The 17175-nt window shown below is 30.5% G+C and overlaps 1 protein-coding gene and 1 long non-coding RNA gene across 5 annotated transcripts in view; both read left to right on the top strand.

Moving 5' to 3' along the window:
- LOC111638766 (solute carrier family 25 member 38-A-like) overlaps positions 1-13944 on the top strand; it is a 29297-nt gene extending 15353 nt beyond the window's left edge. For 3 of the 4 annotated variants that reach the window (XM_023384524.1, XM_023384532.1, XM_023384539.1), the window contains 4 exons: positions 7671-7769; positions 10139-10305; positions 10875-10967; positions 13554-13792. In XM_023384524.1, the coding sequence (XP_023240292.1) occupies positions 7671-7769; positions 10139-10305; positions 10875-10967; positions 13554-13580 (386 nt within the window). In that variant the 3' untranslated portion in view covers positions 13581-13792. Of the gene's footprint in view, positions 1-7670; positions 7770-10138; positions 10306-10874; positions 10968-13553; positions 13793-13870 lie in introns of those variants that run through there. The other variant, XR_002758944.1, reaches the window with a different exon arrangement.
- Positions 13945-15383: 1439 nt separating this feature from the next.
- LOC111638669 lies at positions 15384-16110 on the top strand. The gene is made up of 2 exons (XR_002758913.1): positions 15384-15927; positions 16037-16110. It is a non-coding gene; the product is annotated as an uncharacterized LOC111638669 (long non-coding RNA).
- The last annotated feature ends 1065 nt before the right edge of the window (positions 16111-17175 follow it).

Raw genomic sequence — 17175 nt, 5'->3', positions numbered from 1 at the left:
CCTTTTATTAGTTTGATGTAAAAAATATCAGTTGGCGCATTGGCTACTTTTTGGGCTACATATTATTTATAAATATATTAGTTGAATAAAAATGCACTTTAATTAAAATGGTGTTTCGTCGTTTTTTATTAATTAGAGACCCAAATAAAACAAATATTTGTGTTTTTCAAATAAATTTTTGTTTGTCTCCTTTATAATAAATGAATTTATCTATTTCTAAGTAAAAATTGAAAGTGTCTGTAAAAAGTAATTTTTAAAAATATTTTTTTTTGTGGTGAACTTTTAATACTTATTACTATAATCTAGACATGTTAATACTTAAATATACTTGTGGCCCAAAACTCCATGACTTCTTCCAATGTGGCCCAGAGAAACGAAAAGGTTGGACACCCCTGATCTAGAGCTTTACAGAAGTGAAAAAAACAGATCTTTTTCCCACAGTAAATCTGTCTTATTATGACTGCTATAACTGACATTTTATATATCTATTAAGTATTGTTAAAAAGTGATTTATTTTCTTATCCATGTAATTATGTATTAATAAAACAGTGTTAATCTTTTTGTACACAATAATTCTATAGTATTGATATGTTCTTTTTCATAAAAAGATTTTTCAGAATTATAGGGACATTTTTTAGAATAATTCATAAAATACTATTTTGTAAAATATTACATGTTTTTAAATTATAAGATGTACCCCATACTATTATAACATATACAATACATTCAATAAAATTAGTTTTATAAGAACTATTCACTTATTTTCCAGAGTAGCTGCTGAGTATCCATCAAATTTTACCACAGTGCTATCTGTGGCATGTTTTCTTACAGGCAAAAAGGGCAATTGCCTGGGGCCCCTCCTAACAAAGTTGGCAACCAATTTTTTATAAGAATTTTCTCCAACAAATTTTCCTGAAAAAAATATGTTAAGTTGACACTGTACAAGGGGCCCCCTAATTTAAATTTGCCTGGGCCCTGTGAAGCTATTGTGCGTTTTGTATGTGAATGTAATTTGCCAACAAAGGTTGGATCAAAAATTTCAGACAAGTCACCAACAAGAACGTCTGGTATATAAACAAAATGAAACAGAAATTTATTTTTTGAGCACATACTTACAGGATTTTTTTCTTTTTTAAGATTCTGATTATAGTCAGCAACCTGTGCTTGTTTCCTCCCAAAAATCTTTGTTTGCATCACAAAAGTACAAAAGTAATTTCCATTTAAAAGTTACAATAATCATAAACTAAGGCTATGGTAAAACTATCTTAAAAACTAGAAGACAAAGATATGAAATAAGACATGCAAAGAAGATAGGATAGAATAAGGATAGAAATATCTGGGGTATTTTTTCTTTGCGATTGAATAATATTCCTTTTTGATGAAGAAGGGGTCCTCCGGGAAGTCTTCATAAAAAGTTCTTTCTTTAGGTGCAATACGCTTTGATACTTTCCTTTTTCTTTCTACTCATCACAAGAGTTTATCAAACAATCTGTGGAATATGTTTGGATCACCTGCCAACTCTTCTTGTTTGACTCTGCTCCTAGCACCCCAAGTCCTTTTCTCGGCTTGAGAGAAAGTACATTCTCTTCTTCTGATGGTCAGGTGAAAAGTGCCTGCAACTTTTCTCGCCACTTCCCATGTGACTTCCCTTTTCATTGTTCCTGATGGTTCCAAGAATGGCCCCTCCTTGTTGACTGATGAAAGAACAAAAGTAAACAATGTTCTTGAAAACGAAGGAACAAAGAACGAAAAGAAAGACATTAGGTGTAAAAATAAAACAAACAACATGGTAAGTAGTCACACTATAACACTCCACTGAGTGCTACCTCACTTACATACAATGTCCCATTTTCTGGTTTTGAACTTATGGCAACCCTAGTATGTGCAAATTTTCACTATAACTAGAAATGTTTTCAAAGCAATGAAAGTAATTTTCTAAGTGCTGAACATTAAGGAAGTATCAAATCAGAAGGAAATCTAATATGTAGAGATAGAGTAACATCAATTTGTATGATGTTAATATTGTTAATATATTTGAAAAGTTTCAATTTCTAAATTTACAGTGAATCTTTGGAGTTAATGGAGAATAAAACAAGAAAAATAACTAGAAAATAAAAATAATATGTTTTAATGTTGAAATAACTGAAATGGTAATACAGCTTTTACAATTGTAAATACTCTTAAAAGACAACTGAAAATTGTTTGGATATATTTAAATATGCCATAAAATGTGTTAGAAAAATGCAAAATGAAAAAAAGGTCAAGTAACATTAAGTAATTGTGCTATTTATGCAATAAAATTTTTAGATATTTTTTTTCTTCCTATTTGAAGAAAAAAATATTTAATGAAGTTAGATTTGTGATATTAATTTAAAGGCAGAGAGGTCATTTACATAGAAATGCAAGAGCTATTTATAATCATAAACTAGAGAGGAAAAAATTTGTATGTTTTCAGCTAAACAGTTGTCTTCAAACATTTGAAAAATAATTTTTCAACCAGTTGCCATTGTTATGTATACAATTCATTGACATAGAAATTTATGCAAAATATCAAATAAATCATGTTGCAGGGGCATATCATAGAAAAGCATTATGCTCCTGCCCGTACTGGATCTGATAAAAGGCTAATAGGACTGAGTTATGGCCCCGAACTTGGGCCCTAAGTCATAATGCTAAGTATGTAATTGTTAAGTAAGCTATAGAACACGGAAGTATAAAACAATACTAATTTAGAAATTTCTTGTTAAAGTAAAAAATAATTATAATTGTAATGTGGCTTGAGCCATCACATAACTTACTTATATATACATATCTGAACAATACTGCCATAGAATATCTTTGATTTGCATGCGAGTTCTACATTTTGCACCCAAATTATGAATAAGAAGTAGTGCAAATATATTGTAAATTCCTATATTTTTATAACCATCAAAACTCCTTTGAATTGAGTTTGGATGTGATGTATGTAGAATCCAAATTCAAAGAAATGTTGTTATATATTATTAATAACAGTTTATTCCTTGATTGACAAGAAACTTGGCACCAGGACCACTTCACACATCTCGATTGTGCAATATTATAAATCCATATAAATACATAATGCACGCATCAGGACTTGGATTATTGAAGCTGTTTCGATGTAATGTTTTGTTCCATTTTTTATCATTTCATAATTCAAATTAGAGACTTAATTAGGAATGTCTTTCAATGTCCCCTCTGGTGCCTGTGTACAGTGCCTGTCTTCTTAGGGCAGTCCTGTACAGTACCTGAACATAAATTCATTAAAAGGTTTAAGATTTCTAAAATGTTCTAATATGTCTGATTGGGATCGATTTTATGATGAACTTTTTGAAGAATTTTTTAAACAAGAGGTCAGTCAGTATGACCTCTTTTGGCTAAAACTGCTCAAACACAAGCTACAAGGGATAAAAATACACATTTTTGTAAATTTATTATTTAAAAAAAAAAAGAGGACTGAAAAAATTTTAAACTAAAAGCCCAAGAATCAAGGAAAGAGCAAAGATTTTTCTACTAAGCAGCCATTCTCTTTCATGATACTTTAAAGATGACTGATTAGCAAAAAAATCTTTATTCTCCTTCTATCTCTTTTTTTCTGTAGTGCTTCAATTAAGTAATTTATATTTATATTTTTTGAGATGTTAATTTTGTTTTTATTTTCAAACTTCACATCATTTCAGAATTGTGGACTAAGAACATCTCTATATGTTTCAATACTGGAGAACAGAATTAAGTCCTGTTTAGTTCAACATTAGCCATTGAATACATGCCCTTTGGTAAATAAGCAATTAACAAGAAACATTAGCAACAATTAACAAGAAAAATAAATTCACCAGATGCAATTTTCCAATTATATTTTTTTAATATAAAATTTACTGATCCAAACTTTGTACACAACGTGTATATTCTTTGTTGTGTAATAGGTAACAAGGGGTGAAGGAATTCTATAAATGGACTTTAGTGTGTATGTTTTGGCATATTTTGCCATATTTCTTTTATTTCTTTTATTTCAGCATATTGCTTAGGCTTCCTATGGGTGGGTGGAATTCAGTATGGTATAGTCATCCTGCTGTTAACAGATGCAGTCCTAGCTATGGTAAAAGCTGATACAGGATTGTGTTTCTGTATTTAAACCTTATATTCTTGACTTGCTTAGCTTATAGCCTGCATGTGTGTGAGAAAATTAGATCCCAATGTCCCAGTGTGAATAAGTACATCAGTTCTGTGAAGAGTTTTCCTGCAAATGTCATAGTGTGTGAAGGAAATGCTGCCAGACCTGCCTTTGACACCTGATCCTGTTCTGATCTGTTGAGGTATATGGTTGGATGTGGTAAAATTTCATGCAACAAATTTTGAAAAGGTAAGTTATGCTCTCTTTTGACCACGTGGAGGTTGAATCCAACTGAAAAGCATAGAAATGTCTCAAAAATACTTGTCTGACAACAGACTTAACCTTTGTTAATTCAAATTTCTGCTTTCACAGCTCATTTCCAAGTTGGAAATCCAAGGACTAAAGATTGAAGAATCAAATCAGAAACTAGTTGGTTACAAACTAATAAAAAGCAAAAGGTCAAAGAATAAAACAGTGCATTCTGGCAAAAAATGCTGACTGTTTGAAGTTATGAGAAATTGGGCATTATCTTTCTGAAGAAAGAATTGGTAGACTTAAAAATGATGCAAAACTTGATTTCTATGCTTGTGATATGGAGTGCTCTTTTCGTATGATTAAATGAATGTTGGATAACAGAAGATAAGGTTTACAGAATAAAATTTGTATCTAAACTAAGCATTCTGTTTGTGAATTAAGTATTTTTATTTAATCATTATTTTCTTACATTTTTAATTACAATTAAATGATTTAGGTATATTATGGGCATGCATTTCAAAATTGTACCTAGATTTGTTTAATAATCAAAAAGTAATGCATTTACTTCTTTATTTTCTATTTTTAAATCTAATTGAAAACAAATTTACAAAGTGAAAGCAATTGGTTTTGCCATTTAATACATTTTGCAACAGCCTTAGATATTTTTGCTATACAATTGGGTTCCCACATATAATTATATTAATAAATAGTTAAAATGCATTTCATAATCAGCAAGAATTAAAAAAATGATGATGATGATGATTATTTTTTTTATCAAAGAACTATCACAGTGCAAAAATAAAAAAAGCAAAGGCAAAATTTACTAAAAACTAAACATCTATGAGCCAGATTGTATGTTTAACTATGAATTAAATAGTTGTATTTTGAACATTACTGATAATTAAATTTATTGTACCATGTGTAATGTTAATAAATAGCATGAGATTTCTTAACCCCAGTAAGAAAATTCTAAATTAATTGTGTTACTAATTTACTATTTTATCCAGGCAAATAAATTATAGAAACTTTTGCATATGACATTGCATTGTGCCTATTTCAGGATATATTACTTAGTGTTTAATTCACTTAACTGTATAATTATTAGCTTGGAAAAAGTTGACATCTTTGATTTGGCTAAGTAATTCTGTGTCATCTTTATAGTATAAAATAATATGAGATATGTGTAGACAACACTGATATATGAAATAGAAATGCATTGATATTCTGCTATAACACACAACAGAATATGAATGTTTCACGAAATACAAATTTTACAAATGAAAATAGGACTTAGTATTCTAATGCTGAAAAGAAATAGCAGCAGTAAATAATTTATTCATGAAATCTAAAAAATTCATTTACAAATAACATTGTAAAAGATGTCTTTTTCATTCATCCTAAGATTATTGAATGCATTATAGAGCAAAAATGTTTAAAGATTACATTAAATGTTAAAAAAAAAATAAAGATTACAAATAAAAATGCTGTATTTCTGATCATAAGAATGAATAAAAACTAATAATTTGAACAAAGAATCTTTGCTGTAATTATAATGAAATATAACAACAACTATAATTATCCAGGAAATGTGTAACACCTTTGCCATTTTTTTATATGGTAGACTCAGTTAACCAGAACCATGGAGATTGGTAGATGACAGATAAATAGTGTCTGGTTGCTTGGGATTTTCTATTAAAAATATTTCTAACCAATACTCTAATCCAGGCATGGCCAACATACGGCCCGTCTAATGAATTTATGTGACCCGCGATTAATCTTTCAATATTAGCTACTCAAGTCAGAATAGATCGGTGAAAAATTCTAACGTCTAAAAAAAAAAAGGTCAACAACTAACTGTGCGTTTAGAGTTAACCCTCCATTGCAAATGTCTTCAGCACAGTGTAGAATGCTGATTATACTGTATCTGTAATCTCTATCTACAATTTAGTCTCTACAAGGTGACACCACAATGAGATCTCGCACCACCTCAAAATTCCTAGGGCAGCCTCTGGTTTGACCCGTGAAAAAAGTTTTCTTTCCAATTTGGCCCGTGGCAAAAACTGTTGGCCACCCCTGCTCTAATCCATACTGTATCATAAACTTTGTATTAACTAGATTATTATTATTATTGAAATACAGTAATTAAAAGCAAACTAAGACAAATGAAGACAAACTTAACTTAATGTAACATAGTTTTATTATAAAATTAGCTTTGCAAATGCAGTGTGCAATTTTACTTAAATGGCAGTCAATAAATGGATTGAGAGAGAAATGTTGGTGTGCAATGCATGCACTTATTCACAGTATGGTGTGCCAAGTTTAAACTTACATTTTTACTAGAAATTGATTTTAATTTTCTATAATAGTACTATTTATTTGATTTTTTTTTGCCTGTTGCTTGAGCTCTGGTTACTGGAGAGTCTACTCTAGTTGATGTTATCATTTTAGTGTGTTACAATCATGAGTCATTTGAGAAAATTTAATTATGATTTGGAAGGAAAAATGCGCAGCATTCTTTTTTATAGAGTTTAAATAATTTTGGTTATTGATGTTATACAATATCAATGTTAGATTTAATATATTAACAATATATTGAATTTATTTCTAGAACAAATATGCCTATACATTTCAAATACTTTGATATTATTAATTAATATGATGCTTACATCCTAGGCTTTCTTATTACATTCATTCAGATTTTCTTTATGTAGCAAGCTAATTAATAAACTTTAAATTATTATTAAAATCTTTAATTTTTAATTATTTATTTTTTTCTATAATTCTAATTGGGTATATCTACAACTTATCTGTTATTTTTAGCATCCCTGTTTTATTTTATCATTATTTTTATTGTATTAAGCAACTTTTCATTTTGAAAATTCAAATGTGTTCTATTTTTAATTCTATTTTGTAAATTTAAAAAAAAATTCTAATTTTGCAAATGTCCTGTTTTGTTATTATTATTATTCACTTTATACACACACACAATGATGGGGGCCTGAAATAAGGCCAAAAATATTTCATATTAAACAATTTTTGGTAATTTAAATCAAGCATTTTGTTTAATGAACAGTTTGGTGTCAAGTTTCTTATATTTTTATGATATAATATGTTGAAAAAATGGATAAACATTAGCTGATATTTTTAATATTTATTCAGTAGCATTATTTGATCAATATAGAAATGTAAAAAATACTTCTAAGTTATATCAAGAGAGAGTTCATTAGATAAAATTTAATTTATATGTATTATAACTATTATTAAATAATTAATTTTGTTTTTTTAGGTTTATTCAGTGGTTTAATTCCAACTCTCTTTCGTGATGCGCCATTCTCTGGAATATATCTTATGTTTTATACGCAGACAAAAACATTAATTCCCAAAGGTAATAACTTGAATATTTTATTGTGAAAGAAAAATATTTTTAAGATAATATTTAAATAATAACTTCTTTTGGTAACTGAAAAAATTTGAGTTAAATCTATCAGGAGACAATAAAATAAAAATAGTAGGAAAACAATGAATTATTTCTATCATGTAAATAATTAATATAATATAGTATCTAATTTGATGGTAAGATGTTAATTTAAACATAACAGTAGCTATTAATTGCTCTGTCAGTCAAGTATACTTGGAGTCCATGGGCCTTCTAAATGACATTCAACCAAAAAAAAGTTGCAGTTTGAATTCTGTTCTTCATGTAAGTTTTAAGACACGAAAATATACTGATCATTAATTTCCAACAGATACAACATGCTTACCAATGGTTAAAGCTTCCTAATTATTAAATCAATTAATTATCCCAATTATAATATAAGAAAGTTTTGGCATTTAATGAATAAAACAACTCATACTAAATTATAACTCATAACTTAAGCACAGAAGTAAATAATTAATAATGATGTTTATAACATACATAATAGTGATTATAAAATTCATATTTAAAGATGCTATTGTTTTCAGTTTGGTAGTTTCAGCAGCTTCATAAAATGTTTGTGTCAAACAATAATTGTTTTTACTACCATGCACTGTAATTAACTTATTCATTTAATATTAAAGTTATTTACTTTTATATGACATCATATATGTATTAAAATGAAGTATAAAAGAGTGTATAATTAATTGTTTGTAATAATTAATTTATTACCCACCTACTGTATGTATTGAATAATTTCTGGTATGCCTTTATTTTTGTCAAAATATGTTGAATAGAAAGCATACAAGGTCTATTACAAAAAGTCCTATGTACCTCTCTTCATCCCAGCTAATTCGGAGGATCCGTACTCATACAAGATTGCGGCTTTTCGGGCATTAACTAAGACGGCTTTCACGCATCATTCTAGCTATGAAGGCACCATGGCTGAGCTAAGGCAAGTTCAGGAAATGGCCACACAGCATGGGTATAATAAGACTTAACATAATAAACTTAATATATAACATTGCTCGTGCTTACATGCAGGCAAACACACGGGACAATACCAATTCCCTTCGGGAGTTTTTGGATAATAAATGTGCAAGAAAAATCGTAGTGTACAACCACCATCTGGATAAAATATACAGGGAAATCTCATCCATCACCAAGACTAAGATAGCGTACAGTAGGCCTAGAATCTATTTACAACTTGCTTCGCAACGGAAAAGATGCAATTGACTTGAAACACGCACCGGGGGTATATACCGTCCCTATGTGGGATGACAGATTTAACAACCATTTGGTTTATGTGGGATCAACCAAACACTCCCTTCACAAACGGCTTCGGGAGCATAAATACAATATTGACAATAAAAAACACACCACCGCCCTATCAACGGTTGCCACGGAACCGGGAATCATGGCTGACTTACAAAGTGCCCGTATGATCAGGATCTCTCATTGTATGGATCAACTGAGAGCCGTGGAGACTCTTGAAATATATAAAGCAGGTTTACGCGGCACGTGCATTAATTCCAGGGATGCAGTCGGGATATCGGGTGCGTGGAAGTTTTGTTATGAGGGAAACCACCCCGTAACTGATTTGTTGAATTTCCTATTTTTGGTTGTGTTTGCTGTTTCGCAAATGAGTGGTTACGCGTGCGCAACGTTCCGTGTTTATTCTTAAGTTTGTTTTTCGAAATTTTGAATCGCTTAAAGTTCATTTTAATGTTCTGTTCCATACGCATTCAAATTCCTCATAAACATAGCCTGATGAAGACCTGGATGGGGTTGAAAACGTTCGCTGATGTATAAAGCAAGTATCACTGGAGTTACAAAGGTTTTTGTGAAAGTATAGAATAGAAAGCACATTCACTCAGCGTGGGCTGATATTTTGAATCCAGAAATTTGTGTTATATCAGGTCTGAAGTATACGGTATTTAGATTTAGTAGAGAAAATAACTGAATTTAACCCATTGTTTATTCAATTTTAAAGCTTTACTTCTAATAGTTTTGTAAATTTTTCTGTTTTATGTTATGTTTGTATTAATGTTTAATTATTTCTTAAAGTATTAAATATTTGTAACTTGACTTCTACAATGTGAAAATATTCTTTACGTATTCAGTTATTTTTAATGTAAGTTAATTGTTTAAAAAAAAAAAAACTGAAATATTTCAAAAAGAAAATTCTGTGATATTAAAATTATTTATAATCAACTCATTGTAAATGCTTTCCTTTAGAGGCTGTACTAATTGCTAGTTAACACATTCCGTGTCTGATTTTGTAAAAAATAGATTTTAAAATTTACTGTAATAAATAGAATTGCAATGGATTTTTTTAGATTGGAAAGAAGGATCGAGTAAAGCTCCAGCTGATTTTGGATGTGGACTTGCAGCAGGATTGTTAGCTTCTTTTGTTACTCAACCTCCAGATGTAATCAAAACACAAATGCAATTATATCCAAAAAAATTTGGACGCTTAAAGTCAGCAATAATTTTTATTTATCAGGTAATTCATTGCTTAGAGTTTAAAAATTTACATATTATAATTAAATTCATTTATAAAAACTAATTATTAATAGTAAGTTTCTAAAAATATATAAAACATTTCAAAATACATAAATTTTGTTATATATTTTTATTTTCTTATATTATGTTATATATAGATTTGTAATATAAATATTTTGTTGTTTGTACAGTATCACAGTGAAGCAGTTTTTATAATTTGAAATATCAAATCACAGATATATTGAAATAATTATCACATTCATCAAGTAGATAGCTTATTTTTTTTCCATCTGAAAAGCTTTTAAAAGTCCTTACAGACTTCATTTTAAACACGTTTTGGTTGTAAAACAAAAAAAATCTACTTGTGATAATTCTTTCTAATTATTGAGTATAAAGTTTTGTTATCTTCCATTTTTATAATGACTTCTGAAGTTATTAGGAAAAAAAATGAAGATGTTAAATCTGAATAGATGTTTCTTTAATTAAAAAAAAAATAAAAATAATAATAATAATCCAAATGATTTATATCTTGTTATACCTCCATATAAATAAAAAATTTTATTATTATAGGAATACGGACTTTCTGGATTTTTCAAAGGAATAGTTCCTCGTATCGTTCGCAGGTCGTTAATGTCGGCAACTGCTTGGACCATTTACGAACAAGTATTAAAATCTATATTTATCTAAATTAAAATAATCTGTATATATTTTTGTAATTTTTATTACCTTAAAAAAAATCACATTAAAATATATCATTTGATAGTTTTTTTGTTTACTGTTAGCATGTTTATACAGTATTTTTGTAATTTTAATTTATATTAAATTTTTGATTGATTGATTTTATCAGAAATTATCAAAATTTAAAGGCTATCCTGTTAAAAATACAATGGTAATCTATAAAAACCAATAGAAAGTTTCATTGCTGCTCTACTATTTTCAAACTTGAAAAAACCAGTAATAGCTTTTTATTGATGTTTGATAATATAAAATCATTTTTAACCATGAGCTATTTTACCAATATGTTATTTTTATTAAGTAGCTAGTTAGTCTTACAAGAATGGCCTTAAATAGATAACAAACTCAACTTTTCCAGTTATAATATGGAATATATTAGAATTCAATAAAAGAATTTGGTGAAATAGCTAATTTAAAAGTTGTCATATATATTATTATTAATAGCAAAATATAAATGTTCTGGTCTAAATCAGTTTTCCGTGCATTTGAATCATAATATGCACAAAATTTTACCTTCCCGGATGTTATGTATACATAATGAGGGAAAGTATTGGTATCATGTCAAATTTGACCCTCTGAGGTTTTTGCAAATCTCCACATTTTGAGACCTCCTGAATCCAAAAAAGTAAAAAAAAAAAAAAAACACATATCCATGGAGTTTTTTGCCATGTATGTATTGGCATCTGTTTTGTTTAATATCTCAGGGCGGGGTAAAGATTAAGAAACGAAATTTGGCACAGTAGCTTGTATATGATGAGAGGCATTGATGCTATTAAATTTTGGGGGTTAAAGGTAGAAAGAGTGAGGAGATAAAGGGGTGTCGTGTCATATCTCGAGAGAGTAAGAATTAATGAAGATTTTATTCATTATTAACCTTTACATTTTTTAATAAAATTTATCCCTACCCTCAAAATTAAGTTTTGAGGGTAGGATAAATTTTGTATTAAATTTTGAGTTATTGTATAGTATTTAAAAATATAAAAAGTCTTAACAGATGACACCACACATGATTCTATTTATTTTGCTTAAAACAAAAGTTTTTTTTTTTAATCCAGTAACAAGTTGTGTAAACTTTTATTTAAGCAACTGTTTATAATTCTGTTACAAGATAAAACTTTGAAAAATTATTATATTTTGTAAATTTCTATAGTAAAACAGATAATACACAATAACTTTCTTAGTTTTATGAAATAAATTTATCACATTTGTGAAGAACCTACATGTTACTATGTTTTTATTTATTTATTTTTTAACTCTCTGCTCTGTGGGCACTAAGAGGGCCTGTTTTAGCAAGGGTATTACGGGTTCAGTTAGGCCCACAGCGGGACGGGTGCAAGACGGGGCCCAACATACCGGAACGAACCACCTCCGAAAAATTCCAGGTTTTTTTTTACTCATTCAGATTCAATCCAGGGTTCCCTTTGGCAATAAGCCACCCCTCTACCACGTCGCTGCGTATTAGAAATTAAATTAACTCGCAACATTAGATTAAATTTCTTTTAATACGAACTACACAAAATAACATTACTGCATTTACCTAATGCTAATCAAGCTTTGTCAGTTAAGCTTCAAACATTAAGGACATACAATCGACCCCCCCTATAACACGGTAGATACGTTCCGTTTTTTTATGAAATTCATGTTCCAAGAGTCCTTAAATACACGAGCCAATCACAGCCCGGCACGTGTGCAGTTTAGGGACTACGGCTGTTCGAAAGGTTTTCTTCCATAAAATTAACCGATTCTAGACTAATTCGGCTCAACATTTCCAAAACATGTATAATTTTTTGGGAATAATCCGTATAAATTATGCTATAAAGAAAAAAATTGTAGGATTACTTACCGAGCGCGCACCGTTCGACGACGCCATTGCTTAAGCTCGTTTTCGTCGTGGAGCTTGTCATCGAATGGCGCTCGCGTGCTTCCCGATAATTTTTTTTTTTTACGAAAAATTTGCTGAACTTTGGAGACATCATTAATATAATTTTTATGGACGTTAAATAATAAATGGTTTTTAGTAGGTCCGCCGCTCGTTTAAACTCGACGGTTTGTACAATATCCACTATTGGTCGAATCTAGACCAATAGCGGATATTGTACAAACCGTCGCGACACGAGTCGGCGATGACGTTTTACCGAATTATACGAGTTTTTTTAGCGTGTTTGTACGAACACTGTCGCAATTTTTTCGCCGTCATATAGGAATCCGAACTATATGAACCCGCGTTATAGGGGGTCGACTGTTACATATTACGTAATACCGTATTTATCGCGACAAGAAATACAGTAATTGCGATATTACATAACACCATAATTATTATTATTTCTCGTCACGATAATTATAAGGTCCGTAATCCTCAAAAAGGATTTAATCGACTAACTCTTCGCACAATAAATAGATAATGCTACTACTTATAGATAATTAAATTTATAGTTAGTAATCATTCATCAAAGTCTATCGAATTATTATTTCATTAGTCATATTATATAATTGTATTTATAAATTTAATTACAGGTGACCAGGAATATGGGATTGAAATGAAATGAAAGTGTGCCTTAGTATTATTTTTGAGTTTACAAGCATTACAGTAGTTTGAAATAAGTTTGCGCTCGAACTATTATCTAAAAGACGACGATTACAAAATATTCTGGATACATAATATCTAAATGTAATTTCTTCTATGAAGAAAGCTTGTCTCCATAAATGGATTTCATAAATAAATGTAATCTCAAAATTTCAAATATTTTAAAAAATGATTTGTAAATTCAATATTAATTAATTAACAGTTTCTCATTGCATAACGTTGTTGTACATCTATTTATATTTTACAGAATATCTATAACATTGTAGCACTCTACAACTACTAGCGCCGTATCTGTGATTGAATAAAATATTGTTTTCTAAATAAGGCTTAGTTTTCTTACTGTAATTGCATTAGCGAAAAGAACATTGTTTCCACTTATTTGCAACAACTCATTTGGATCGGAAGTCGAAAAATTAGTCGTTTCCATTTAAACGATTAAAAAATTTCCAACCGGCACAAGCCGAGCAATATTTCCAACGGGACCGTATATTTTTATTCCGAAGTTATCTCAAAAAATAATACGGAAGAAATTATTTAAAGGTTCAATTAGAGAAAAAAAGATTTTTCTCCAGCAGAGTCGCGGAAGCTCGTCACATCTGGAGGTTCGAGACTTTTGTTAGGTTAAAAGCCGTTGCTGTACACTCGTCTCGTAACGAATCAGAAATACGTAGGTATACGTCTCACATAGGACTATCGGTATTCCTAAACTATAATCGGCACGGGAGTCGGCCCGAGTAGGACGTGGCAGGAAAGGACCTAAGAAGGCGCGCGAATAACAGAATTTAAAGTAATATATTTTTGTTTTATTTTTTTACAAATTTTTTGTGATAAAGATGGTGTAAGAACGTTTTAGAAATATACAAAAAAATGCCAAAAAAGACGAGATCCACGCGTCAATTCCCACGGGTCTTCTTTCATCCAACTGGGACCGACCGGTGTCTACTCTTTCGCCGCACGGACTATAGTAACGAATAAGCAAAAAACAGCTCTGTCCGCTGTATTTAATATAAAATATTCTAACTACAAGAGTTCAAGGACAATATACTACACGGATAGCCAGATCCCTATTCTACAATGTTAGCCAGGAATGGCAAGTTAGTGACGTCATGTAGAGACCTGACCTCTCTGTTTACATAGAGCAGGGTGTGCACGTGTTTAGTTTTCGCTTTTAATATTCGTCCAATTTTGTGATTAACGAAGTGATTTATTTTAANGCCTTTCATGTTCCAAGAGTCCTTAAATACACGAGCCAATCACAGCCCGGCACGTGTGCAGTTTAGGGACTACGGCTGTTCGAAAGGTTTTCTTCCATAAAATTAACCGATTCTAGACTAATTCGGCTCAACATTTCCAAAACATGTATAATTTTTTGGGAATAATCCGTATAAATTATGCTATAAAGAAAAAAATTGTAGGATTACTTACCGAGCGCGCACCGTTCGACGACGCCATTGCTTAAGCTCGTTTTCGTCGTGGAGCTTGTCATCGAATGGCGCTCGCGTGCTTCCCGATAATTTTTTTTTTTTACGAAAAATTTGCTGAACTTTGGAGACATCATTAATATAATTTTTATGGACGTTAAATAATAAATGGTTTTTAGTAGGTCCGCCGCTCGTTTAAACTCGACGGTTTGTACAATATCCGCTATTGGTCGAATCTAGACCAATAGCGGATATTGTACAAACCGTCGCGACACGAGTCGGCGATGACGTTTTACCGAATTATACGAGTTTTTTTAGCGTGTTTGTACGAACACTGTCGCAATTTTTTCGCCGTCATATAGGAATCCGAACTATATGAACCCGCGTTATAGGGGGTCGACTGTTACATATTACGTAATACCGTATTTATCGCGACAAGAAATACAGTAATTGCGATATTACATAACACCATAATTATTATTATTTCTCGTCACGATAATTATAAGGTCCGTAATCCTCAAAAAGGATTTAATCGACTAACTCTTCGCACAATAAATAGATAATGCTACTACTTATAGATAATTAAATTTATAGTTAGTAATCATTCATCAAAGTCTATCGAATTATTATTTCATTAGTCATATTATATAATTGTATTTATAAATTTAATTACAGGTGACCAGGAATATGGGATTGAAATGAAATGAAAGTGTGCCTTAGTATTATTTTTGAGTTTACAAGCATTACAGTAGTTTGAAATAAGTTTGCGCTCGAACTATTATCTAAAAGACGACGATTACAAAATATTCTGGATACATAATATCTAAATGTAATTTCTTCTATGAAGAAAGCTTGTCTCCATAAATGGATTTCATAAATAAATGTAATCTCAAAATTTCAAATATTTTAAAAAATGATTTGTAAATTCAATATTAATTAATTAACAGTTTCTCATTGCATAACGTTGTTGTACATCTATTTATATTTTACAGAATATCTATAACATTGTAGCACTCTACAACTACTAGCGCCGTATCTGTGATTGAATAAAATATTGTTTTCTAAATAAGGCTTAGTTTTCTTACTGTAATTGCATTAGCGAAAAGAACATTGTTTCCACTTATTTGCAACAACTCATTTGGATCGGAAGTCGAAAAATTAGTCGTTTCCATTTAAACGATTAAAAAATTTCCAACCGGCACAAGCCGAGCAATATTTCCAACGGGACCGTATATTTTTATTCCGAAGTTATCTCAAAAAATAATACGGAAGAAATTATTTAAAGGTTCAATTAGAGAAAAAAAGATTTTTCTCCAGCAGAGTCGCGGAAGCTCGTCACATCTGGAGGTTCGAGACTTTTGTTAGGTTAAAAGCCGTTGCTGTACACTCGTCTCGTAACGAATCAGAAATACGTAGGTATACGTCTCACATAGGACTATCGGTATTCCTAAACTATAATCGGCACGGGAGTCGGCCCGAGTAGGACGTGGCAGGAAAGGACCTAAGAAGGCGCGCGAATAACAGAATTTAAAGTAATATATTTTTGTTTTATTTTTTTACAAATTTTTTGTGATAAAGATGGTGTAAGAACGTTTTAGAAATATACAAAAAAATGCCAAAAAAGACGAGATCCACGCGTCAATTCCCACGGGTCTTCTTTCATCCAACTGGGACCGACCGGTGTCTACTCTTTCGCCGCACGGACTATAGTAACGAATAAGCAAAAAACAGCTCTGTCCGCTGTATTTAATATAAAATATTCTAACTACAAGAGTTCAAGGACAATATACTACACGGATAGCCAGATCCCTATTCTACAATGTTAGCCAGGAATGGCAAGTTAGTGACGTCATGTAGAGACCTGACCTCTCTGTTTACATAGAGCAGGGTGTGCACGTGTTTAGTTTTCGCTTTTAATATTCGTCCAATTTTGTGATTAACGAAGTGATTTATTTTAATATTTCTGTAATTGTTTTATTTGACTAAGTTTTTATAAGGTAAGATGATTTAAATATAAGTCATTAAATATTTAAAGCTATATTTTTATGTTAGGTGAAGAACAAAATGCTGAGTACTAGGTGTGCTGTGTATGGTTGCAATAATAACCTTCTTTTTTCAAATTGGAAGCAAC

Source organism: Centruroides sculpturatus, unplaced genomic scaffold (assembly GCF_000671375.1).
Source record: "Centruroides sculpturatus isolate CEXI.00-Female unplaced genomic scaffold, Cexi_2.0 scaffold90, whole genome shotgun sequence".
NCBI lineage: Eukaryota > Metazoa > Arthropoda > Arachnida > Scorpiones > Buthidae > Centruroides > Centruroides sculpturatus.
This window is presented reverse-complemented; position numbering and strand designations above follow the sequence as displayed.